The sequence below is a fragment of the Equus asinus genome, chromosome X (genome assembly GCF_041296235.1).
Source record: "Equus asinus isolate D_3611 breed Donkey chromosome X, EquAss-T2T_v2, whole genome shotgun sequence".
Classification (NCBI taxonomy): Eukaryota; Metazoa; Chordata; class Mammalia; order Perissodactyla; family Equidae; genus Equus; species Equus asinus.
The window spans coordinates 45,141,327-45,167,678 of record NC_091820.1 but is presented as its reverse complement, the minus strand read 5'-3'; the positions used below and the strand labels follow the sequence as shown (position 1 = coordinate 45,167,678).

General features: G+C 37.7%; 1 protein-coding gene across 4 annotated transcripts in view; it reads left to right on the top strand.

Annotated features, from left to right (window-relative positions):
- Positions 1-26,352, top strand: part of USP9X (ubiquitin specific peptidase 9 X-linked) — a 145,387-nt gene that overhangs the window by 91,555 nt on the left and 27,480 nt on the right. For 2 of the 4 annotated variants that reach the window (XM_070502649.1, XM_070502648.1), the window contains exons 22-32: positions 7,881-8,011; positions 8,204-8,482; positions 10,552-10,677; positions 12,195-12,320; positions 13,753-13,919; positions 18,790-18,898; positions 19,514-19,660; positions 20,239-20,385; positions 21,153-21,375; positions 23,193-23,413; positions 25,870-26,060. In XM_070502649.1, the coding sequence (XP_070358750.1) occupies positions 7,881-8,011; positions 8,204-8,482; positions 10,552-10,677; positions 12,195-12,320; positions 13,753-13,919; positions 18,790-18,898; positions 19,514-19,660; positions 20,239-20,385; positions 21,153-21,375; positions 23,193-23,413; positions 25,870-26,060 (1,867 nt within the window). Of the gene's footprint in view, positions 1-7,880; positions 8,012-8,203; positions 8,483-10,551; positions 10,678-12,194; positions 12,321-13,725; positions 13,920-18,789; positions 18,899-19,513; positions 19,661-20,238; positions 20,386-21,152; positions 21,376-23,192; positions 23,414-25,869; positions 26,061-26,352 lie in introns of all 4 variants that reach the window. The other 2 variants (XM_070502647.1, XM_070502646.1) reach the window with 1 other exon arrangement.

Sequence of the window (26,352 nt, the reverse complement as noted above, 5' to 3'; positions counted from 1 at the left end):
GAGAGAGATGTATTCTTTCTTTGCTCATTTTCTTCTGAGCGTTTTGCTTTTTGTGTGTCTTTAAAATGTCTATGACTGTGGTGTTGGCTTGACTAAATCTGTTTTTCTTACCTTCTCTGTCTCCTTTCTCTCATTAACTTTATTCCCTCTTTGGGGTTGTTTTCTTAGCTCTTTCCAGCTCTTCTGTTGACTTTTCGCACCCAGATATTCTAGTGTTAAATTTCCCTTGCCTTCCTCCAAGTGATCCCCTTCCATATGATTTTGTTTTCCATGAACACATTTCAGTGTTTCTGCTCTAATATGTGTTTTCCTCCAAAACCTAATGTTTTGCCAAATTAGGCATTAAAAGTAACAGGGTTTGTTGAAAAAAAGAGAGTTGGGGCAGATCATTCAATTCTGTACAACTTAAAAAAAAATTTGTTTCTTTTTTAAACGTTTACAACCTTACAGAAAAGTTGGAAGTACAATTTAAGAACTTCTTTGAGATCCATGTGAGAGTAATTGGCTGGTCTGATGTCCCATCGCCCTTAAACACTTTATTGTGTATTCCCAACAAACAAAGATGTTTGTATAGCCAAAATGCAGCCGTCTAAACCAGGGCGTTTAACATTGATTCATTACTACTATCTAGTTAGCAATCCCCATTAAAGGTTCTTCAGTACTCTCCTTTAGAGCAAAACGATCCAATTCATAAATCATGTATTGTACTTAGTTGACATGTATCTCCTTAGTTTCCTTCTGGAGTAGTTCCTCATTCTATCTTTGACTTTCATCACCTTGACAGTTCTGAGGATTATAGGCCAGTTATTTTGTAGAATATCCTTCACCTTAGATTTATCTCTTTTCATCATGCTAAGCTTCCCATAGGCACGAGGGAACGCCACAGAAGTGAGCCTCTGTTCTTCCCAGTGCTTCCTGTCACGTGGGCAATTTCAGGTTTTCCCTTTACTGCCGATGAGCACTGTGGATCGCTTGAGCATTTGCCATGCTTCTCCACTTTAAAATAACTCTTTTCCCTTTCTTAGTAAGTGTTATGTGGGGAGGTACTTTGAAACTGTTTATGCTGTTCCCCATCAGGCTTTCCATTTGTTCTTTCATTTATAACTCTATAAACTCATGGTTTCCTGTTATATTCAAGAGGTTATAATCCGTCACTATGATTGATTTAGATGCTCAAATTATCTCTAATTTGGCCAGTGGGAGCCTCTTCAAGCTGATTTCCGTGTTATTTTCACATATTCCCGTCATTCTTTGAGCACTTGTGTGCTTTCTGGCTCACGATCTTCCAGCCTAACATCATGTGCTCTCTCTGCCGCAGTCTGCAGTGAGCCGTTTCTCTAGGGAGCCCTGGTTGCTTTTCCTGGAAAATAATATTTAGAAGGGAAGGCCTGAACACTATTGTGCTCATTGCTATTGGTATGTTGCTGCTCCTGGGCTCTCGTTGGATAGAACTAAGCAATATGTGTATGTACATCCACATTTACATCTGTATTTTATACATCCATCCATATGTATACACACACATATGGATACATAGATTAAAAACTCACATCATAGAGTCATACCAGTTCCTTCAATTCAAGTCTGATAGCACAAGGTTCATTTTCGTTTTCTCCTTTTCCATATTTGTAACTCCCTTCTCTGACAGTGAACAACCTGGGTCCCGTTACCCTTTAATGTATTTTCCTATTTAATCAGCCCTCCTTATGTAATCAGTCATCTCTACAGCCATGCATTTCTCTGTGTGGAAGGACTCTGGCTTTCAGTTTATCGAGCGTGTGTATTTTATATTCATTCATGCTGAGCCTCACTGCACCACATGGACACCCTCCTCACTCTGCCTGAGTTGAATCCTCATGCTGAGCTACCCCATTGTTTGTACTTTCTTCCTCTCCTACTTGGCTTCTTAGTCGCTACGTGGGAATGTGCCCCACCGTGTGGACATCCTCCTCACCCTGCTTGGGCTCTTACACCCTAGGCTAGGCAGCCCTTTCACATCGAGTTTAAACAGGTTGCTAATAAAAATAATTAGTATCTTCGGTGGTAACTTGGACAGCACACGCAGGTAGTTCATTGTGGCCGAAGGCTGCCTCAGGAGATAATAAAAAGACATGAAACCAATAAAGAGAAAATGCTGGCTTGACAGTGCTGAGATAATACAGATGGAAGAGGAACTCTGAGACAGATGGGCTACCATTAAGGTGGGCACAGCACAAGGGAAAATCTGCCAAGAGTGTTGAAAGTCTGGAAGTACACCTTCCAGGATGAGCCCCAGGTCCAGGTGCTCACTTTTAATTTTCCTGGAAGAGAAAAAGGGGTTCTTCCTGTGCAGCTGCCAGGCTGAGGGGTTTTTGTTTGGTTGGCTTTGGTTTTAGTTGTTGTTGGAAATTACAATTCTTCTCCTGCCGTACTGACTCCCATTGCCTGGGGACAATCACATATGAACACACTTCACCATTTTACTGACATGGTTCTATTTGCCAATTGAAAATGAGCTAATTGGGGTTCTGGAAACACATGTTACCACATAACAGACTGTACTTATTTCTCTGGAGGCTATTACTGATAGATGTTTTATTTGTTTTCTCCTGTTTCTTGCATGTCTCTTGTGTTCAAACAGGGTTTTTTTTCCTATTAAAGAAAACTTTTTCTATTGAAGTAATTTCAAACTTACAAAGAATAGTACAATCTCAGTTACCCTTCCCCAATCAATAGTTAACATTTTGCCATAGTTGTTCTATTGTTCTATGATAGGATTTTTTTCTAACCTTTACAGAACAAGTTGTAAATACCGTATCTTTTTATCCGTAAATACTTAGTGCTTTCTAAGAACAAGGACGTTCTGTTATTACCACAGTATTAAACAAAATCAGAAAATTTAACATTGATACATTACTATTATCTGATTTACAGACTGTACTAATATTTTACTACTTTTCCCAATAATGTTCCTTATAACAGTGTGTTCTGGTTGAGGGTCCAATTGATGTTCATACATAGCATGATTAGTTAGTATATCTCTTTAATCTGCAACTGTTCCTCAGTCTTTGTCTTTTATAACCTTGGTGGTTTTGAAAAGCACAGATCAGTTTGATGTCGAATGTGTCTCTTTGGATTTTGTCTGTTTCCTGATGATTATGTACAGGTTGTGCTTTTTTTTCCCTCCCCAAAGCCCCAGTACGTAGTTGTATATTCTAGTTGTAGGTCCTAGTTCTTCTAGGTGGGACGCCACCACAGCATGGCTACTGACAGACAAGTGGTGTGGTTCCACGCCCAGGAACCAAACCCGGGCCACTCAAGTGGAGCGTGCCAAACTTTAACCACTAGGCCATCAGGGCTGCCTCAGTTGTACGTTTTTTGACAGACTGCTAATGTGATGCTCTGTCTTCCTCAGAGCATCACACCAGGAGGCACATATCAGTTTGTCCCTAATGGTGACATTATCACAGATGACTTAATTGATGTCTACCAGGTTTCTCCTCTGCAAAGTTATTTTTCCTTTTGTGGGGAGATGCTTTGATAACTCTGTAACTTTTTCCTCATCAGACTTTTACTTACTGATTTTATCATTCATTGTGATTACTGCCTGAATCAGTTTTCCTATGATGATTGCAAAATGATTTTGTTTTAAGTTGGTTGTTCTTTATGCATTTATTAGTTGGTATTCTATAAGATAGAGCTTTACCTTCTCCCCTATTTGTTATGTATCATCACTATTTACTCATGGATTCTTATTTTATCCATTGGACTATAATCATTATTTATTTTGTTGCTCTTGTCCCAGATATGGTCAGTGGATGGACCCACTGTTTTTTTACATAGACCCAATGCCCTTTTTATATTGCCTCATCATTTTTTGAGTACTTTCTTACTTTCTGACACAAGATGTTTAAAGCTCTTCTAGTACTTTCTGTATCCCAGCCCTGGAATCAGCCATTTCTCCTTTTGGCGAGAGAGAGGATATTTAGAAACCAAAATCTGAGGGCTAAATTGTGCTCATTACTACAAGGATGTCCTTGTTTCTAGGTCTTTTCATTGGACTGAGGAAGTAATACACACCTCTCTATCAATTTTTGTATCTGTCTCTATTAGGAAAAAACAGACATAGATTCATACTGGTGTTAATCCAGCTTCTTGGTCTTTCTCCATTCCATATTTGTGCCTATCTCTACATTAGTGAGGAATCTGCTCCCCAACCTAGTTGATCTTTTCAGGGATGGGGGGGCACAGAGTAGAAACTCGCTTCTTATACAGACCTCAGCCACTCTGTTTTTAGGTCTTTGATTGATCTGTAACTTCTCAAGTACCTGTTGTTTTCATACCCTTAGATTTTCTAGAATTTGGTGGGGTGCTAACTTATGCTCTCCTCCTCCCTCTAACCCCGCAAGTGCTTCTTGGTTCAGCTGAGCCAGCTATCTACCTTCTATCCCCTCTGCTCCTTCAGTGATTCACTGACATCTCTCCAGTGTTCCTTCGTCTCCTGTTTGTTTGTTTATCCTTTTGAGTTTATATATTTTATATTCACTTATTCTCATTTTAGTGGGGTTTGTGGGTGCATTGCTGATACGGTTCAATAATTGGTCCAGTTCATTTTTAAAACTGTCTTGTTTCCATTATCACCTTTTTCTGAAGTAAACACCCTGTTGGCCTTTCCCATCTTGCTTTCTGATCCCTGTGGGACAGATTCAGTTCAAATATTACTTAGATTCTTGATTAAGGTTTCTCTCAACGATTTAATTTAATCCTTTTCTGTTGTATTGTTTAGAATTTGTATTTTATTTACTAGTAGCTGAGTAACAGTTGTTGCTTTATGTATGCAAATTCAACCTTCAGAACGTATTTTAACATAGACCCACTTCAGAATCCCTGATCTTGTGATTTGAGCATAATGCCACCAGATGGCAGGAGTGAGCTCTCGCCAGGCAGCTCAAGCAAGAAACTTGAGGGTGGTTTTTTTTTTTCATATTTTATATAGTCAAAGTATAGTACCTAAATTTGAAACAGCCAACTTTGAAATAGCCAGTAATGATTGTATTATAGTAGACAAATCATAGGCTTTGGACTCAAATGGACTTGAGTGCAAATCCTGCTTCTTCTAGTTGCTACCACGTGGCCTTAGACACAAATTTTTTTAGTTTTTCAGAGCTTCCTTAGCTGTAAAACTGGCCTTGATAACTACTTCATAGAATCGCAGGGACTCACTGGGGTGATGTATGGAGAACCCTTAGCCCAGACTGGTATTTAATCAGTATTCAACAAATGTTAATTTACTCTGTGTCACTGTCGTTGCTGCATACACGTCTGAGCGAGCACACACACACTTCTTTGAGAAAGGAAGCAGGGGCTCTCTGAAAAGGAAGTAGGTATAAATTTTGTTTCTAGCTATGTAACATTTGGATAATCATTTAGTGTTTCTGCACGTGTGCGTGTATTTTAAAGTGGGGGGGGGGGGCCAAGATGGAATTAGTAGCTTTTTTTCTAGTCCTTAGCTTTACCTCTGTTAGTTCCTTCTGACTGCCTGAAGTCAAGCACTTCCATTATGATTTACGATTAAACTTAGAACTTTTATAGTCTTCTCTGTAGGTAATTTAATCTCTTGTAACCTTCACTGTACTCAGGCGCTCCTGTAACCTTTCGGGTACTACTTACATCTGGAAAACAGACTCTCGCTTGATACTGAGTGATTAAAACGTATACTGCGATACCAAGCAGAAGGACTTGCTTTTCCTCTTCAGAGCTTTTTTTTTTTCCCTAGAAGTTTGGTCTGACTAATATCTTAAAATATGCCAAAGTCTATTATAAGCGCTTTACACTTGTTCCCTCATTTAAACCTCACAACGTTCCTCTGAGGGAATTACTATTTTTATCTGTATTTTAAAGATGGGAAAACTGACGCACAGAGAGAGTAAGTTACTTGACCCAGGGACACGTAGCTTAAATGACAGTTCTCAGGTTCAGATGCATGCACTTGGGCTTCACAGTTTCTGCTGTTAGCCCGTGTTACTGCTCATCATTTTCTATACTTTTAAATAATCCACTGTTAGAATCATATAATCGATTAGGCTAAAATATCTTTTAAAAACACTAGAAAGGGGGGCTGGCCCGGTGGCCGAGTGGTTAAGTTTGCACGCTTCGCTGCAGGCGACCCAGTGTTTCGTTGGTTCAAATCCTGGGCACGGACATGGCACTGCTCGTCAAACCACGCTGAGGCAGCGTCCCACATGCCACAACTAGAAGGGCCCACAATGTCCCGGGGGGCTTTGGGGAGAAAAAGGAAAAAAATAAAAAATCTGAAAACACTAGAAAGGAATAAACTAAAATCTTAACTATATCTGGATGACAGGATTATGGGTGGTTTAAATTTTTCTGTTTTCCGTATTTTGTAAAGTGAGCGTGTCTAATCAGGGACCTAAAATGCTTTAGGTTCGTGAATGCTAAAGGTCGAATGGCCAGTACTGATGATTTGGTTGAGATCCCTCAGGTGAATAAACTATAATCCAACAAAATGAAATGATTGGCTTAGAATTTACTGCTTCCTTTTCTTAGAGCTCTTATTTCTTTTCTCCTGCTCTCTTTTGCTTCCATCCTTCACTGAGAATATTTTTCACCGAAGCAGGACATTCTCAAATATAACATATGAATTGGTTTGTTTTTGGAGAGTAATTTGGTTATGTGTGTCAGAAGTCTTGGATCTTGCAGTTCTTTCTGCTCTCAGGTTTTTTTTCCTGATGAAATAATTGCAAAGATTTAGCTGCTAGGACCTTTAAGTAGTAAAACAAAATTGTGGAAAAAGCCTAAATGCCCAATAATAGAGATTAAACTTGGTATACTGGTAAAAATGATATGATGTCATTTTAACCGTTAATTAAAAATGAAAACAAAGAGGAAGATTGGCAACAGATATTAGCTCAGGGCAAATCTTTCCCTGGGTGCAAAAAAAAAATGTAGGAGATGAATATTTAATAACATGAGAAGATATTCACAAGTGTTACATTATAAAAATTTAATATTTCATTGAGTTATATGTCACTATCCCTTCAGAATAGGGAAAACCAACAATTTTAACACAAATTGAAGATTTTTTGTATTTCCAGGCCTGTAAAAATTAGCTCACCCTAAGGAAATTATAGTAATTTTCAGTTATCATCTTTATTCTTCAAAAAAAGCTTTTACTTAAAAAAAATTCTTGTTTATCAAGTGGTGTTGTAGTCATAGGGCATTTACTTTGGGAATAGTTTGATTATCAAAGTACTTTCTAAAGTTGATTGACTGTTCTTAACTTTTGAGTGTTGGTATTATCTGTCTTTTTTTTTTCTTACTGTATCTTTTCACTGTGATTTAAAAGAAATTCATCTTTTAATATTATGACCAAAAAAAATCAAAACTATGCTTACTCTAAGGCGAACATTAGGCACTATGTGTTTTTTTCTTTGCTTTTTTTTTTTTTTTTTACTATTTCCTTTTTAAGGTTCCGTTTCTAGGATACCACTAAGCCTCTTTGAGTAAAACAAACCGGTTAATACATAGTGTCATGGAAGTGAACAGTAGAGAAGTTGGAGAGCAGAGCTTGTCGTTTTTTCTCTTTTGGTATTTTCTTCTGTCTCCAGTGGCTGAGGAGAGCATGTAGATTTGAGGTCCGTGAGTAGCAGGAGACTGATTCCTTTGTGCTTCGGTTGACTGATGAAGGAGCCCTGCTGGATTTGGATTTTGATTTTTTCTTTTTAAACCAGATCTGGTTATGTCTTGAAGTTTGAGCCTATAACTCAACTGAATTGATTGTTATTCCATACTAAAGTAGTCTTCAGAATATCAAAAGTGAAATATTAGGAGCATATCAATTATGTTTTGTTTATAAAAGACTGTCTCTTTTTTCCTTACAGATAGCACAACAATAGAAAAATTAAGAGCTATTTGTTTGGACCATGCTAAACTTGGAGAAAGCAGCCTTAGTCCATCACTTGACTCACTTTTCTTTGGTCCTTCGGCCTCACAAGTGCTCTACCTAACAGAGGTTGGTTTTTTCCTTTTAAATTTATTTCATGTTCTTTAAATTTGACCTTTTATGTGGTAATGTGAAGAACATGGATAAAATTGTAATGAAATACTTTTGAAATGGTCAAAAATGTCTTAGCAATGATGCTAGGGAAAAGAGAAGTTGCCTTTTTACAACCTTTTAATACAGTCCTTCTCCTTTTTCTTCCAGGTAGTCTATGCCTTGTTAATGCCTGCTGGTGCACCTCTGGCTGATGATTCCTCTGATTTTCAATTTCATTTCTTGAAGAGTGGTGGCCTACCCCTCGTTCTGAGTATGCTAACCAGAAATAACTTCCTACCAAATGCAGATATGGAAACTCGAAGGGGTGCCTACCTCAATGCTCTTAAAATAGCCAAACTGTTGCTAACTGCCATTGGCTATGGCCACGTTCGAGCTGTAGCAGAAGCTTGTCAGCCAGGTGTGGAAGGCGTGAATCCCATGTCATCGGTAATACCGACGTTTTAAAAATCTTCTTTATAACAACAGATGGTGATTTTTAAGATTAAACTCAGCAACTTTTAAAGTATACAGTTCAAAGTAGATTCAAAATGTTTCAAGTTCCATTACAGTGGTACCTCCTTTTAGAGATTTCCTTCTCTTAAATTATATTTGTATGAAAAGTGCAAGCGCTTTTCACTGACTACACTCGGAGAGGACAGTTCCCCACTGCCCCCTTACATCCTGTTTGACTTTCAATTATTTTAAACCCAATAAAAGTACCAGATGAATCTCTTGTTAACTTGTACTTGGCAGATGCATAGAGACACAAATGGTAATAAAGATGCAGTTGAGTTGGCCTGTTGCCAGCGTCTCTTCCCACCCTGACGGGCTTCAACTCCAGTTTGGAGCTTATTTTGACTCCGTCTTTGCCTTGGTGGCATGTTGGATCCATTTCTCCAAAAGTTCTCAAGACATGCCAGAATTTGATGCCTATTAATGAGAGGTCAAACTATGCATGTAATTCTGACTAAAATTTGATTTATTTGCAGCGTTAGTTTTGGTTTACCGAGTTACTGATAGAAGATAAAATCTTCAGTAATATAGATTTTCTTTTTTAGAAATGGCTTAGATCTTAGAGAGCTTGGAATGTTAGTGAGATATATTATCAGATAATATCACATGGAATTGTGATAGCACTTATAATAGTTCTAGGTGTGATAGTGATACTGTGGTTATGTTTAAAAGAAAGAGCTGGGACTGGCCTCATGGCCGACTGCTTTCATTCACGCCCTCCACTTCGGCAGCCCAGGGTTTCACTGGTTCGGATCCTGGGCGCGGACATGGCACTGCTTGTCAGGCCATGCTGAGGTGGTGTCCCACATGCCACAACTAGAAGGACTCACAACTAAAAATACACAACTATGTACTGGAGGGCTTTGGGAAGAAGAATATAAAAAAAAAAGAGCTTCCCTCTTTTTTTAAAAAAATAATTGCTGAAATATTTGCAGATGAAATTATCTGATAATCCAGGATCTGCTTCAGAATAATCCTGGGATAGAGAGGGGATGGAAAGTGAGGGAGAGTGGCTAGGTAAAACAGTTTTGGTTCTCTGTTCGTAATTGTTGAAGCTGGGAAATGGGTACATGGGAGTTCATAATACTATTCTCTCCACTTTCATATATGTTAGAAATTTTCCATTAAAAAAGATAATGAAAAAAATGAACTAAGTTTTATATTGTTTTGTATTAAGGGTCCCATATTTATTAGGATAAGAAAAGTGGTTCTTTCTAAGATAAAAACAGGTTCTTATCGTGATCTCTGACACAGGTGCTTAATGAAGCACACAGAAAACAATTACAATGCTTTCCCTCTTTCACTTTTCTCCAATATTTATTCAGAAAGTGTGCCACTGTAGATACAAAGGTACACGATAGCCTCTAGTCTTAAAGAGCACACAGTCAGTAGGGAGCTAAAAGCAAAATTAGTACAACAGACATGTCTTAAATACTGTTGTGGAAATACAATATAGAGAAAGGGGAGTTACAACTTGAAAGGCAGTCTGAATTGCCTCGCTTAAAAGTTATATGTTTGTTCTTGGGGATTTAAGAAGTTGGTTATGCTAGTCAGTAAAACACTGGTACCTTTCATACATTAGTATTTTCATTCTGTCACTGATATTCCTTAATCTTTCTCCTGTTCAAAGGAGAATTTGATGACCAGAGGGAATGGGACCAGGGTCTGCCCAGGAGCAGCATGTAAAAGATGTGGAGTACTTGACTGAATCTCTAGATAGGGTTGGAACCAGTTAGTCCAGTTACAAGTTATGCTGATCCCAGATGAAGATTGATGTAGAATGCGGGTTTGCAGAGGGATAATGTGGCACTCCAGTGCACAAGAAAAAGAGGAAACCTACGTTGCTGGCATTGTGAAGTGCTTTTTGTGTAAGTCACCATGGGTTGTACAGTGCATGTATGGAAGGAGGTTATCCTAAGGGAGTGATGATGGGTGAGGAGCAAATGATTGGGTCTGGTTAAGTACAAATTATTTTCTCCAGGTGAAATGTTATCTTTTTTCAGGTCAACCAAGTTACTCATGATCAAGCCGTGGTGCTACAAAGTGCCCTTCAGAGCATTCCAAATCCATCATCTGAATGCATGCTTAGAAACGTGTCAATTCGTCTTGCTCAGCAAATATCTGATGAGGTTAGTATTAAACCTTTAAAGCTCTGAAATCCTAGAAGGTTTATTTCTTTCTACTTTTGACCCTCTCTTTAATTTAGAAAGAGCCCTTACCACAATTTGGTGCTTGATTTTCCTAGGCCCACTTACTTTAATCACTGTCTCAGTCTAGATAAAATTCCCTTAACGTGAACTTTATCAAATATTAATATTAGTACTTTCTGGTTTTGATTATCTTTATGTACAATAAACAGCATCATTTTAAAGTATATAATTCAATGAATTTTGACAAATGCATGTATGTGTGAAACCACTGACGCAATCAAGACACAGAACATTTCCATCACTCTTTCCATATGCCCCTTTGCAGTCCATTTTTCTGTCTCCCTCTGGCTCCAGGTAACCACTGATCTTTTCCACTATATAGTAGTTTTCATTTTTTAGAATTTTATGCAAGTGAAATATCATACAAGTGTGTGTGCTTTTATGTCTGGCTTCTATAACTCAGAATAATGGCTGAGAATGATCTGTGTTTTGCGGACCATTAGTCCATTCCTTTTTATTGCTGAGTAGTATCCCATTATGAATATTCCACATTGTTTATCAGCGTACTTGGTGAAGGACATTGGATTGTTTCCCCTTTTTGGCTGTGAATAAACCTGCTGCGAGCATTCTGTACAAGTGTTTGTATGGACATAGGTTTTTATTTCTCTTGGGTAAAAACACTAGGCTTGCAATGGTTGGATCACCTTTGTAGTCTTTTTAAGAGTCTTCTGAAAGTAGTACAGTAGTCCCCCCTTTTCCTCAGGGAGACATTCCAAGACCCCCAGTGGATGCCTAAATCCTCGAATAGTGCCAAACCCTATGTACACTCTGTTTTTTCCTATATGTAAATATGACTATGATGAAGTTTAATTTATAAATTAGGCACCGTAGAAGATTAAAAACAGTAACTCCTCTTCAGCATATCCGAATTATCAGCATCACTACTCTTGCACTTTGAGGCCATTATTAAGTAAAACAAAGGTTACTTGAACACAGGCACTGCGATACTGAGACAATTGATCTGATAACTGAGGTGGCTACTAAATGGCTAAAAGGCAGGTAAGGTATACCGCGTGAATACGCTGGCCAAAGGGATGATTCATGTCCTGGGTGGGATGGAGCAGGACAGGGAGAGATTTCATCACACAACTCAGGATGGCGCACAATTTAAAACTTATGAATTGTTTATTTCTGGAATTTTCCGTTTACTATTTTCGGACCATGGTTGACTGCAAGTAACTGAAACCTCGGAGAGTGAAACCGCAGATAATGGGGGGACTACTATATAGAGCCAGATAATAACTTGGAGAGCATACTTTTTGGTGTTGCTCTTAAACTAAACAATGGGACAAAGGCAACTTGGGAACCTAAAGACAGTGGTACTCCTTCACAGCCCTTCCTGTTTCCTTTACAGGGAGAAGAAACGTTTTTGCTTTTCTAATGATTATTCCACTCTCACACTCTGTCAATAGTTTTAATTACTCTTTATCTTGCAGGCTTCAAGATATATGCCGGATATTTGTGTAATTAGAGCTATACAAAAAATTACCTGGGCGTCAGGATGTGGGGCATTACAGCTAGTATTTAGCCCAAATGAAGAAATCACTAAAATTTATGAGAAGGTAAGAGTTACCACAGAAATATATTCCTTTTAAATAAATGTTTGTGTGTGAGGCTGAATTATGATGTCTGCTATCTTTAAAAATCCAATCATTTGCATCTTAATGATCGAAAATTAACTAGTAGCTATAATTAAGATGAGAATACAGTAAAACTTTACTTTGAAAATAAAGTACTTCAGAATCCTGCCATGAGCCTCCCCCCCCCCCCCCCCGCCCTTGTTTTCCCTCTCCCCAAAGCCCCGGTGCATAGTTGTATATCATAGTTGTTAAGTCATTCTAGTTCTTCTATGTGGGATGCCACCACAGCATGGCTTGACGAACGGTGTGTAGGTCCACCCCTAGGATCCTAACCAGTGAACCCTGGGCTGCCAAAGCAGAGTACACGAACTTAACCACTACGCCACTGGGCCAGTTCCCTCCTTTTTTTTTTCCTTTCTTTTTAATATGCAACAGTTTTTTCTACTTCTCACTGGGGCCAGACATAATTGTCTCATACTAAATTTACTTTGTCCCATTCTCTTTATTCTTCTGTGATCATCTTTCTGTCCTGTGTGAATTTTAGTTTAGGTAACTGTCAGTTTTGGTATCGTGGCATTTAAGTATTTTTGATTCTCTTAAAGCAGTCAAAAGTAGGAAGAGTATCAGTCGATTAGGTATCATCCCTGACCTCTCGTTAGGGTTAAGCAAATTATTTGCAGAAGAGAGGCTCTGTTTAACTCTGATTTCTTATCATTTGTACCTGCCTCTGAAGCCACTGCTGCATATTTAGAAGAGGAAATTAAGTTACAGGAACTTTTCTGGCTGGGTAGAGCTTACCTTTTGTGGCCAGCATAACCCTGATTTGCCCAGGATATATGTTGGTGTCCTCTGGTATCTGTCTGGTATAGTGCTGGCTGTTCAGTCAGCTGCTCTTCCAATGCCTATTCATTTTCAGGCATGTACTGTAGTTATTTTTGAAAAAGTAAGATTAGAATTTATTAGCTATCTACGCAAGTATATTTTAGGTTATAAAACCTTCAAAACCTTCCTAAACAATTGTCCAAGGCAATTGCTTTCAAATAAAATGGCACTTTAGGTAAGCTACGTAATGGAACCCAGCCAGAAATATCTAATTGCACTGTGGAGTGGTTCTTGAGAAAGGAATGATTGTTGGTTCAGAAGGTCTCCAGGAGCCTGAAGCACAAAGAAGCTGGTGATGTGCTCAGTGGGTTCCTTCGGCCCTCCTTGGGACATAGCAAAATACTGTAGTTAGACTTCACTGTCTATTATAGTCATTTCCATACTATTCCAAAGGGGCCTCAAGAGTTGCAGGAAAGAGGCCGAGGCCAAATGGTTTAAACGAGTAGGTAAGTTTTAAGCACTAACTTGAAGTTGTATGAGATTTTTTTCTTAAATGCATCTCTAGGTAATTTGCCCGACTGTAATTTTACAGACCAATGCAGGCAATGAGCCGGACTTGGAAGATGAACAGGTTTGCTGTGAAGCATTGGAAGTGATGACGTTATGTTTTGCCTTGATTCCAACAGCCTTAGATGCTCTTAGTAAAGAAAAGGCTTGGCAGACATTCATTATTGACTTACTATTACACTGTCACAGCAAGTAAGTGTCCTCTTTAATTGTAATAAACTTATTTTTGTAAGCAGAAATGAGTTAATTTATGCTGGCAGAATTTATCCCAGAATTCAAATTAAAATTAATTTTTCTTTAATTTCAGAATTTAGTTTTTCCTAAGAGGTATATATATTTTAAGCCATTTTTAAAATCTGGTTTACAAGATTTAAATAGGATATCAGCTGCCTATCTCGGATACCTAGATGACCAGGTTTCTGGGTTTTTTTGGTCTTTTTTTGTTTTTTATTGAAGTTAATTCAGTATGAAATTCACAAGGCAGGTTTATGGTAAGAACTGTACACTTTACACTGAGAGTTAAAACCAACTATAAAGCCCTAATTTCAAGAGCATTTAATTAATTACATTTATTTTGTTTCGGGCTTCTGTTTATTCATGTTGGTCAGATTTTTAGAAAACGTTGGTTTCCATCCTCTTATGTCAATCTCATCCTGACCTTCATAAGGTAACTTTTTAAACTCGAGTGCTAATTAGTGCCACTGTTATGTGTAATTAATCTCTTATATACATTTTGTGAAAAGAGAAAATGTTCACTTTGTTTATTCTGTCACATGCCATTGTGAGGAATCCCTGATGAAAAGCTATTGTAAAGTCAAAATAAGTATTCTGCTAAAATGAAGCCTAATGATAAGTGAAACTTTTTAAAAAAAAAAATGTACATGATATAAGGGAGTAGGTTCAACCTGCTAACTCCAGAGGATGCTATAAAGTGATTTAGTGGGCCTCAAGTGGGAATGTCTATTATTTTAGAAATTCCTTGGTAATTTCCTTGAAGACATCTAGTCCAGCCTATTCAGAAAATCCTTTAACAGGATCCCCCCCAGAAAAGGTTGAGCTTGCTATCTCCTTGAGAAGACGTTATCATCATTGGCCAGCTATGTATGTTACGAAAGATAAATAGGTTGAGTAAGTCCAGTTGCATTTAAAGAGGAAAGATGATTAGCTAACAGTTTAAATCAAGTCAAACCTGGAGGTAACAGATTTCTTATTTTATGTTGATTTTTTAAAAAAATCTTAAACTATTTAGGGAACTTATTTCACTTCCTTGGCTACTGAGCATTAAGGAACTTGGTTTAACAGGTTCCCTCTACCCTTTGTGAAAATTCCCCTTGTAGGAAGTTAGAACCGTTTCTCTCCTCTCCTCCCTGAAACTTGGCACACAATGAAATACTGTACTGTAGCAGCACTTTGTCTCGTTACGCCTGTCATCCTGTCTTCAGCACCAAAGGGAGTCTTCTAAGCTTAAGATCTTTTTGAGCTTTAGGTATCTGATTTTCTTGTCTAGTACTGATTCTTACCCTGCCCTGTAGTTTTCAATCATGTTGTAACCTGACCTGAACATTATTTGTTATCATTGCCTTTTTAAAATCGGAATCCCGAAACACATCTGGCCCCGAGGGTTTCAGATAGGGATTGTGGGCATATATACACGAGGCTGCCCTTCAGGTAGGGTTTATACTTGAATAATCGCATTACTAACCAGTATAGCTATTTACAGATCATTTCCCACATAGATTTTCTCACTTAATTCTGTAGCAACTGAGAAGTAGATTTTGCTGATGGAGGGCCTAAGACTGAAGTTAAATGACAAGGTCATATCTCTTGAGTTCTAACTTATTTCTGCCACACAATCTGACTCTGTGTAATTATAATCCCCCAGCAAATTATATGAGTTCTTACGGTGTGCTTAGCAATTGTCAAGCTTGTCCAAAGTCAAATAAGATAGTTTCTGCACTCGAGGAACTTTGAGACAGAAATTAGTGTCATAAAAGGGAAAAAGTGCTTTGGAAATCGGAGGAGGAATTCAAGTTATTTTCTTCCTGGAAGGAGCACAAGTGAAGGTTCTGTGCAGAATGTAGCATGTGAGCTTATGTTTGCATAAGATTTATGTGTGCATAAAAATGGAAGATGGACATTGGTGGTGTCCTCTCTCACACCTTCACTCCCCGTTGTCTTGTTTTTACTTCGTGTATTTTTGGATTCCATACACTTTTCTCCTTGCTACTTCTTCCCCTGTCTAAGCACCCAGCGCCCATTACCTGGACAACTGCAGTATCCTTAATCTTCCCACGCCTAGTGTTGCACGACTAAGGTGTTACTCTGATCTGTGGACCACACTGCAGACCAAGTGATCTTTGCAAAATATGATCATGTTGTTTTCCTGCTTAAAATCTTTCCATGTCTTCCCATTGCCTTTAAATTAAGTCTAAACATTTAAATTTGGTTTATAGGCACTCCACAATTTGACTCTTGGTTCTAATCATAAGTTTCAACTTAAATGCCACATTTTCCATTAAGTTTTCCTTAGCCCCAGACCCGGAAGGTTTCCCAGACATCTGTTCCTATTAGATGAGATCTGCTTCCACCTCGTAACACTGACTTTATTTTATTGTAATCACTCACAATCAGATTTGTATTCCTTTAGGTGGATATGGTTTTTTCCAGCCCCTTCTAGCACCCGTTGCTTTATACCCTGCCTATTTAACTCCTTGTGTTACCTCTCTGATGCATGGAGGCAGTTGAGTTTGCCACTCCTGGCGTAGTGCTTTCAGGACAGAGCCGAGTAGCCTGGTTTGATGTGTAGAAAAGAGGAGTAAAAGATAATACTGTAAAGGAGATTAGTAGGAGTCAGTTTACAGAAAGCCTTTGACGCTGAGATCTAAGTAGTGTTAGATTTTAATATGGTAGGCAGTCTCATTGTTAAATAATTTATCGAGTACCTATTATGTACTAGGCTCTATTCTAACTACTGGGGATATAACAAACAAAACAGACAAAATGTCAGCCTTCTTGGAGTCTACATACTATTGGGGGTGAGGAGTAGAGAGGGAAGACATACAGGAAAATATGTTGTGTGTAGGTAGTAATAAATGCTATAGAGAGAAATAAAGCAGGAAAGAGGATAAGGAGTGGGGGCTTAGTGTCATTCGGTTTTATATAGGATAGTCAGAGAAGGCTTCCCTAAGCAAGTGACCTTTAAACAAAGCTCTGAAAGAGTATCATTCGTGTAGAGAATGGAGGAAGTGTGTTTTAAGCAGAAGGAACAACAGGTGTAAATGTCCCAAGGTAGGGACATGCCTGACATGTTAAGGAACAGCAGGGAGCCCAGTGTGGCTGGAGCAGAGTGCATGAGGGAGGGCACTTGTAGGGGGTGAGATCACAGAAGTAACAAGCAGCCTGTAAGGATCTTAGACATCATTGTGAGGACACTGACTTTTACCCTAAGTGAGATTGGAATCCATAGGAGGGTTTTGAGCAGAGGAATGATGTGGTCTGAGTTAACATTTTAAGTTTGTTCTGGTTGCTTTGTTGAAAATAAGTTATAGAGTGGCAGGAAAAGCAGACTGTTTCATTAATCCAAAGAATAGATGACAGAGACTGGAAACATGGCAGTGATATGGTAGAAGTGGTAAGAAGTGATCAGATTTTGAGTATTTTGTGAAGATACTGGCAACAGGATTTGTTGATAGACATGTGTTTCATTTGAAGCGTTAAAGAGGTCTGCATGTATGACAGGTTTCATCAGGAACTGACAAGCACCAGCTCTTTATAGACCCCTACTCTATTGGGGCTGCATGCCTAACTTTTTAAAAAATAAACTAGGGCAGCATGAATAACATAATACCTTTGAAAATCTGATAAACATTAATGACCTTATCCCAGAAAACTAGGCACTCTTGACTTCGATTTTCTTGGGTTCCACCAAACTCAACCCAAAGCTTCTAAAGTCTTTCTGGTTTATAGGACCATGTACGGGTTTCAGAAACCTAAAAAATATCTAGGAAGAGGTTGGTACACAGAAGATTCAGGTTCTTTACATTGAACTGTAAATTTGCGTCTAAGCTCTCTGTCAGCTAGCACAAAGACGGAAACATAGCTAACCGTGAAATGTCGTTTGTAATGTCTGTAAGATACACAAATGCTTAAGTTAGCACACATCTTCCATATGTCAGATGTTGTTCTAGGTGCCAGAAACTCTGGCATCAATAAAGCAGAGCCCTGCCCTGAAAGAGGTTACTTTCTACTGGAGACAGACCACCATCTTATAAACAAAAATAGTATTTATACATTTGATAACCGGTTCTTGGCACCTAGTGAATGCGAAACACTATTCTAGATTCTAGAGGCATGGTAGTAAACTAAATAGATGATGTCTCTGCCAACTTGGAGCGTTTATTCTAGTAAGATCCATAACAATCAGGGAAAATTCCCGGTACTGGGACCAGAGACAAGTTTTTCCCATGGGTCATCACAGAGGGAATATTGTATAATACAGTGGTTCTCATCTTTAGTGTGCGTTGGAATCATCTGAAGGATTTATGAAAATACAAATTGCTGGGACCCACTGTCAGTGTTTCTCATTCAGCAGGTCTGAGATAGAGCCTGAGGTTTTGTATGTTTAACAAGTTCCCAGATGATCCTGATGCTGATGTGGGGACCATGCTCTGGGAACTGCTGGTATAATCTAAGGGACATATGCAGCAATGTCCTTATTGTAATTGCAGCAGAATTCCTGTAGAGTTGTTTGCCTCAAAGCCCAATTGAATAAAAATCCTGTGGAAGGCCAAAAAGATGCATAATGCTCACTGTAGACCATCCTGTACCTAGAGGAGCGTTTCCAGCCTGTTCCAAAAAAGGGGTATTAGAAGGTATCCCTCAAACTCTTCGGTGGCAATTTGAGACTATAGTTCTTGACGCACAGCCTAAGTTCATCTGTCATGTGTTGCTGGCTTAAGGGAGTGTTACCTCATATTTTTACTTAGAATTTACCTACTCCTTATTCCCACCCCCACCCCCAAGAGAGAACAGTGTTGGCATCTTTTCTTTTTTTTTATTTCAGAACTGTTCGCCAGGTGGCACAGGAGCAATTCTTTTTAATGTGCACCAGATGTTGCATGGGACACAGGCCTCTGCTTTTCTTCATTACTCTGCTCTTTACCGTTTTGGGGGTGAGATCTTTTAATATGTTTATCAATGTAATTCCTTGTTTAAACAAGGAACATTCAGGAATTTATGGTTTTAGCTGATATTAAAGTTAGAGCAGCTGGGGGGTGAGGTGACTGGGCACATCTGTATGGTGATGGATAGTAATTAGTCTTTGGGTGGTGAACATGGTGTGGTCCACACAGAAATCGAAATAGAGTGATGTACACCTGAAATTTATATAATGTTATAAACTGATGTTACCTCAATAAAAGAAAAAGAGAAAATCAAAGTGGCCCCACAACTTCGGAAAATGAGGACCAGAATATAGGTCATTGTATCCCCAGACCACTAGCTATTTTAGTAGTTGTTTGTTGTTATGGAAATAATTTTTTTATGGACAAATAAGGTTGAGCAATGTCTAAATTTTATTTTTCAGAATTTTGTTGTATTTGTCATTTTCGATGTGTGATCATAAATATTTTCTTTCTTACCTAAAAAAGTTAGAGCAGTCTATATTTATTTAATAAATAAAATATTAGTGATTTCCCATACTCTTTTAGTCACCTATTCTAGTTTTTAAAAAGTGGATTCTAAGCACGGACATAAAAAATTCATATTATTCTACTTTATTGTTTCAGAGCACAGCGAGAGAGAGAGCTAAACATTCAGGCGACTACTTCACTCTTTTAAGGCATCTTCTTAATTATGCTTACAACAGTAATATTAATATACCCAACGCTGAAGTTCTTCTCAATAATGAAATTGATTGGCTTAAAAGAATTAGGGTAAGTTGCATTAGGTACTGTGTTTACCATATCAATAAGTAGTATTTTATTAATAGTTTGTAGTTTTGAGCATTTTGGTTAAATGAAAAACACCAAAGAGTAATAAAAAGGACCAAAGAAGACAAGCTCTGTTGGTAAATAGTAGTAACTGATGATTCACAGAATAAATGCATAACTAGTTTTGTAAAATGCTTTGTTTTACTGGAGATTTGGAATACTGATTTTCAGCTGCTTCCATTTGAGAATCTTCGGCCTTTTTGCATATTTTCGTCTTTTAAAAAGAATTCTTGAATTGTTGTCATCAAAATATACTAGCACTTAATTTAACTCTTGATCTTAACACCTGATAATCTTAGAATTGTATAAGAATATATTTCTGAAGAGATTTGCAGCTTTTAGCATTTCTTCTAGTAGTTTGTAAAGCCTACTTCTAGAAAGTTCTAGAGAACTTAAACTTGCTTAGAATAGAAAAGTTTGGGGAAATCCTCATGTCCTTCCAGCCCTCTCTTATTCTGGCTTCTCCCTCCATCTCTACCTCCCTTTCGTAAGTTAGGCATTTGGCATTTTGTCTTTGGCAGGATGATGTTAAAAGAACCGGTGAAACGGGTGTTGAAGAGACGATCTTGGAAGGCCACCTTGGGGTAACAAAAGAGTTACTGGCCTTTCAAACCCCTGAGAAAAAGTATCATATTGGTTGTGAAAAAGGAGGTGCTAATCTCATTAAAGTAAGTTCTGTTGTCCTGGTCCTAAACTAGATATCATAACTTTCTAAATGTTTATTAGAAAGTTTTATCATAACTTTCTAAATGTTTGTTAGCAAATCTGTCAGATTAATTTATAGTGTCATATCAGTATATTATCTTGATCTTTTTTCTACTTTTTAAGAATCAATGTGGAGGTTGTAGTAATGTTTAAAATATAATTTCTGAGTTTTGTATAAATAAAATTTCAATACAATGTATTTTATAAAGTAAATAAGCACTATTTTTCTCTTTGGAAAATCTGAATTTTTCACTTCGTTGAACTTTTCAAAATGAGATAAACCTCTGTTTTGTAAGATTGTGCTGCTTGTTTATCGTATTTCTTTAATGAGTTTCTTCACATACATTGTAACTCAAGAAAAAAAATTAGCATTATTTTTATTTAAAACGTAAGTTTTTTAAGTGTTACAATCAGATTGCTCTTGATGCTTAAATTTTTAGCCTGAGAAACTGGGTGTATTTGTTAATTATAGTAAATAGTGTTTTGAAGTGAGATCTTTTTGTTAGAAAATCCAAGTTTTCTGAGATGTAATGAGATCTTGAATTCTGATGGTAATTTAACATTATTTCCTTCTAAGAGACATTTTTCTTTCCTTAAAAAAAAAATGTATATACATAACTTTCTGTATGTCACATATTTATATATAAATGTCATGTAAGTATGTATAATGTATAACATAGTGATTATATATGTCATTGTTAATACATAATCCTTTTTTCAACTCTTGTAGGAATTAATTGATGATTTCATCTTCCCTGCATCCAATGTTTACCTGCAGTATATGAGAAATGGAGAGCTGCCAGCCGAGCAGGCTATTCCAGTCTGTAGTTCACCAGCTACCATTAATGCTGGTTTTGAGTTACTTGTAGCATTAGCTGTTGGCTGTGTGAGGAATCTCAAACAGATTGTAGATTCTTTGACTGAAATGTATTACATTGGCACAGCAATAACTAGTAAGTATTTTAAAGTACAAAGTTGTGATGACAATTCTCTTATGTGTTCAAATCCTGTTTTCCTGTTTTTCTTTTAATAAACATCTTCAACTCATGTTTTTCTATCTGCGAAGCTTAAGGATACAGTTGATTATAGTAAATCCTTAAGAACATGTCAGCCTATTTTTTGATACTTGTATTTCAGAATATAAGGATGTTTTTAATAACATTTTAGGAGATTCTGATTCAACTGACTGCTTAAAAGGTTAGACCTTAGGCTATTTATTTTACCAAATCTATATATAGTAAGGCAGGTTTTGTTTTAACTTAAAGGGGGGTTTTTTGTTTGTTCATTTTTTCAAACTAATCCACACTTTGACTTATTTAGTTTTCAATAAGTTTAAACCCCCAAGGGGTGTGGCATCCCAAGGAGTCTGTGTCCAGTGGCCCTGGCAGAAAGGTTGCTTTGGAATTTGGCATGGACCATGTCACTGTTTTCATGGGCATGAGTTACCTTTCCCCAGATTCCTCTGGTTTTGTTCAGTTTGCGGCCATGAGTCACTGTGTTGTTCTTTGCTTTTGTACACATGAGTACCTCTCTTAAATACGTAGAATTCAATTTCACCTTGGGCATGAACACCTTCAGTTTTAGGAAGAGGAGCTGTGTGCTCCCTCTGGTTTTATAGCCAACAAAAGATAGAAAAAATAGCCTTGGACCACAGCTTTCCAGATATATTTGCTGTTTTAGAAATCCTCTTCCCAGCACACCTCCACAGGCTCCAAGATGGCAGAAAGAGAAAGTCCACTTGTGTTTTCTGGTTTTTGGGTTTTTTTGGTGAGGAAGACTGGCCCTGAGCTAACATCTTTGCCAACCTTCCTCTATTTTGTATGTGAGATGCTGCCACAGCGTGCCTGATGAGCCATGGTAGGTAGGTCCACACCCAGGACCCACCTGGGTGAACCCGCAAACCCTGGGCCACTGAAGGGGAGTGTGCAAACTTAACCGCTATGCCACTGGGTCAGCCCCTTGTTTGTAAGTAGTACATTTGCATGGTAAAAATTTCAAGTACCAAAGACAGTATATACTACAAAGTATGTTTCCTGCCCATTCCAGTCTCCCAGTCCCCCATTGATAACTGTAACCAGTATCCTCAGTTCATGTCTGTCCTCCCAGCATCTCTGTGTATGAAAGATCTTTTTTGTTTAGTTTTTTAACCACAGATTAGCATGTAGTACACACATTGTTCTTCACTTTCTTTTCCCCCAATATATCTGTGATTGTTCACTATCAACACACAAATATTTACCTAGTTTCATTTATTGGCTATATACCTTTCAGTTCAATATGCTATAATTTGTTTAACCGGTCCTGTAGACACTTGATAGTATGGTAGAGGGAGATGTATGGTGATTTACAATTCTCTCAGAACTTTCAAATCCACTATCTCATTTGCTCCTCAAAATATCATTGTGATTATAGGTAAAGCAGGTGTTACTCTTATTACTAAATTAAAAAAAAATTAAAGTTCATGATGACTAAACAGTAAAGCTAAAAAGTAAGGTTAACACGTAGAAATCAGCATCATACCATCTTGTGAGATTGCCATAGAACAACTCCAGATAAAACGTGGGTTCGTGGATGCTGGGGTAAGAACCTGTGGAGTGGTACGTGTTCTTGTATACTTAGGTTTGTGGAGGGTGAGGTGCACGCTTGGAGCACTGCTTCAGGCAACTATAGGAGTGTGCACTTGATGGTGATGTTAATTTATCAACTAATAGAGCTAAAAGTGGACAAAATGGTTGTATGCATACTACAAGAATCTTTTATCTTCTCTCAGCTTGTGAAGCACTTACTGAGTGGGAATATCTGCCACCTGTTGGGCCCCGCCCACCCAAAGGATTTGTGGGGCTGAAGAATGCTGGTGCTACTTGTTATATGAATTCTGTGATTCAGCAACTCTACATGATTCCCTCCATCAGGAACGGTATTCTTGCAATTGAAGGCACAGGTAGTGATGTAGATGATGATATGTCTGGGGATGAGAAGCAGGACAATGAGGTAAATTTTATTTAGTGCTTTTGTTTTCTGTGTTTGAAGTTCTGATGCTAGATCCGGTTGTTCTCTCTTAGAGAGTGTGGTACTTTCATTGCACCCGTTGACGTGTATTTGAAAATAAAGCTAGACTCTTCCAGTGTGACTGCTACCTCTTGACGTAATATAGTGCTCACTGTCTCCCACACTTTAAACTAGAGTTAATTTTTATGACAGTTAGGTATCTTTAAAGCAACAGTTAAGTATGAACTGTTTAGTATAATCTGGAGTTTGTATAATGATAAGAATCTTCATTTTTAATAATAGTCTAAATTATATTTTTACTTTTCTATTTGATGTTTTAAATTATATATTTCCATTAATTTACGCCAAGTTGTATACTATACCAGTTTCATTATCCGTGCTTACTGTTAGGTTAGTTTTACATTTACCCAACATCATAGCTCTTCTTGTGTAGGGAACAAACTTCTCTCTGTTTTAAATATTATGTGGTCTCTTGGCAAAATTAAGGCTGCCTACGAAGTAGAGAAAATGCAGAAAAAAGCTATGGGAAAGTTCAGGCTGTGGTGGTGGATCAGAGTTGACATGACTATGGCGTGGTTCTTTAAAGAAGAGAATATGGCAAGACTTAAGTTGTAGTCATGTGTCTATCCACCCTCCATTGCTTTGTTTTTATTTTACCTTTTCCTGTTCATAGTGTGCTGAGAAGCTGGAGTGTGTTCTAATTGTAGTGAATATCTTGAATGGTTCTTTTCTCTTTCAGTCACTGGAACTATTTGCTCTGAGGTAGTTTATCATTTATAGACCTTCTGACACATATGCTTGCCTCAACTCTTGTCCCAGATCTACTGAACCACGTCATTCAGAAGTTGGGGTCTAAGCATTTTTACTTTTTTTAAAAAGGCTTCATAGGGGATGCTGACACCCATGCTTGGTTAAGAACCACTGCTCTGAGTGAAAATTGAAATTGAAATTCTAGTTCTGTAGCCCATCACATCTCTGAGATGTTGAGTTAATCACAAGTAGAGATAGCTAATTGTACCAGCAAGAAGTAAACAAGGCAGGCAAAATATGATACAATTTGAAATAAGGTGTCCCACCTCTGCTCTCATGGTACCCTCTACTCTCTGTTGTCTCGGCACCCACTGCACTTCAGTTTTTTGTTTTTTGCCTCTGTGCTCGTTTCCTTCTCTAGACTTCAGCTTTCTCATTGTAGGGACTAGATATTGTCTATTTCTATATCAGAGTTCTCAGACCTTTGATCTGCCACCAGCATTCTCTATCTCAAAGAATTTGACTATTCTAGGTACCTCATATAGGTGGAGTCATATATTATTTGTCCTTTTCTGACTGGCTTATTTCACTGAACATAATGTTCTCAAGGTTTATCCATGTCATAGCATGTGTCATAATTTCCTTTTTAAGGCTGAATAATATTCCATCGTATGGGTGTACCACATTTTGTTTATCCATTTATCTATCGATGGACACTTGGGTTGCTTCTGCCTTTTGGGCTATTGGGAATCATGCTGCTATGAACATGAGTGTACAGGTACCTCTTTGAGACCTTTCCTTGAGTACTTTCGGGTGTAAACTCAGAAGTGGAATTGCTGGATCATGTAGTAATTCTATTCTTAGTGTTTTGAGGAACTGCTTTCCATAGTGGCTGCATCAATTTGTATTCCCATCAACAGTGCGCAAGGGTTCCAATTTCTTTGTACAAAAGTTTTTAATTTTCATGAGGTTCAATATATCTCTTTTTGTTTCATTGCTTGTGCCCTTGGTATCATATCCAATAAATCATGGCTGAATCCAATGTTGTGGCGCTTTTACCCTCTGTTTTCTTTTGAGAGTTTCATAGTTTTAGCTCTTGCGTACAGGTGTTTGATCCATGTTGAGTTAATTTTTGTACAGTGTTAGGGAAGAGTTCAACTTGATTCTTTTGCTTATGGATATCTAATTTTTCCACCACCATTTGTTGAAGAGTGCTACTGCTGTTAATATGTATATTTTATTGAATTTTATTGAATGTTTACACTTCTGAGTGCTTTATATACATTATCTCATAATCCTCACAACAGCTACATGAAGACTGTATATCCCTATTTACACATGAGGAAACTGATGCTTAGAAAAGTTAAGTAACTTACTTGCTCTAAGATACTTAGCTTCTAAGTGGCAGAGCCTGCCTTTGTGTACAGTTCAGTCTTAGTTAATCACTGTACTCTACTCCGGTATATTATCTAGCTCTCCAGTACATAGGATTATTCCTTTATGACCACTCCTTATGCGAAGTGGTGGGAATAAGCACCAATATTATAAATTAAAATTTATAAATTAAAAGTTAAGTGCTTTGGAGATAAGAAATAGAGGTACAGATCATTCTGTTTGGCATTTGTTTCAACATATTTTATCATACTTTAAAGTTAGATTCACTCAGTAATGATATTTTTTACTTCTAGAGCAATGTTGATCCCAGAGATGATGTATTTGGATATCCTCAACAATTTGAAGACAAACCAGCATTAAGTAAAACAGAAGATAGGAAAGAGTACAATATTGGTGTTCTAAGACACCTTCAAGTCATCTTTGGTCATTTAGCTGCTTCTCGACTACAGTACTATGTGCCAAGAGGATTTTGGAAACAGTTCAGGTAAACTATGGATGGAGAGTAATAAGGATACTGCTTAAACCTTTATGAACATCTCAATACGCTAATGTTAAACTTCTAAAGTATATGGTGGAAGGCATTTTTTATTTAATATTCAAGCAATAGTAATATTCAAACCCTGCTTCTCAGTTGTTTTTTTTTTGTCATTGTCCCCAAAGGAGGATGTAGAAAGTGTCATAGTAAGGAGAGGCAGCATTCTTTAGTCTCTGAAGATGGTAATAACTTTTTATTTGGAAAACTTCTAATATATATAGAAGTAGAATAGTATAAACCC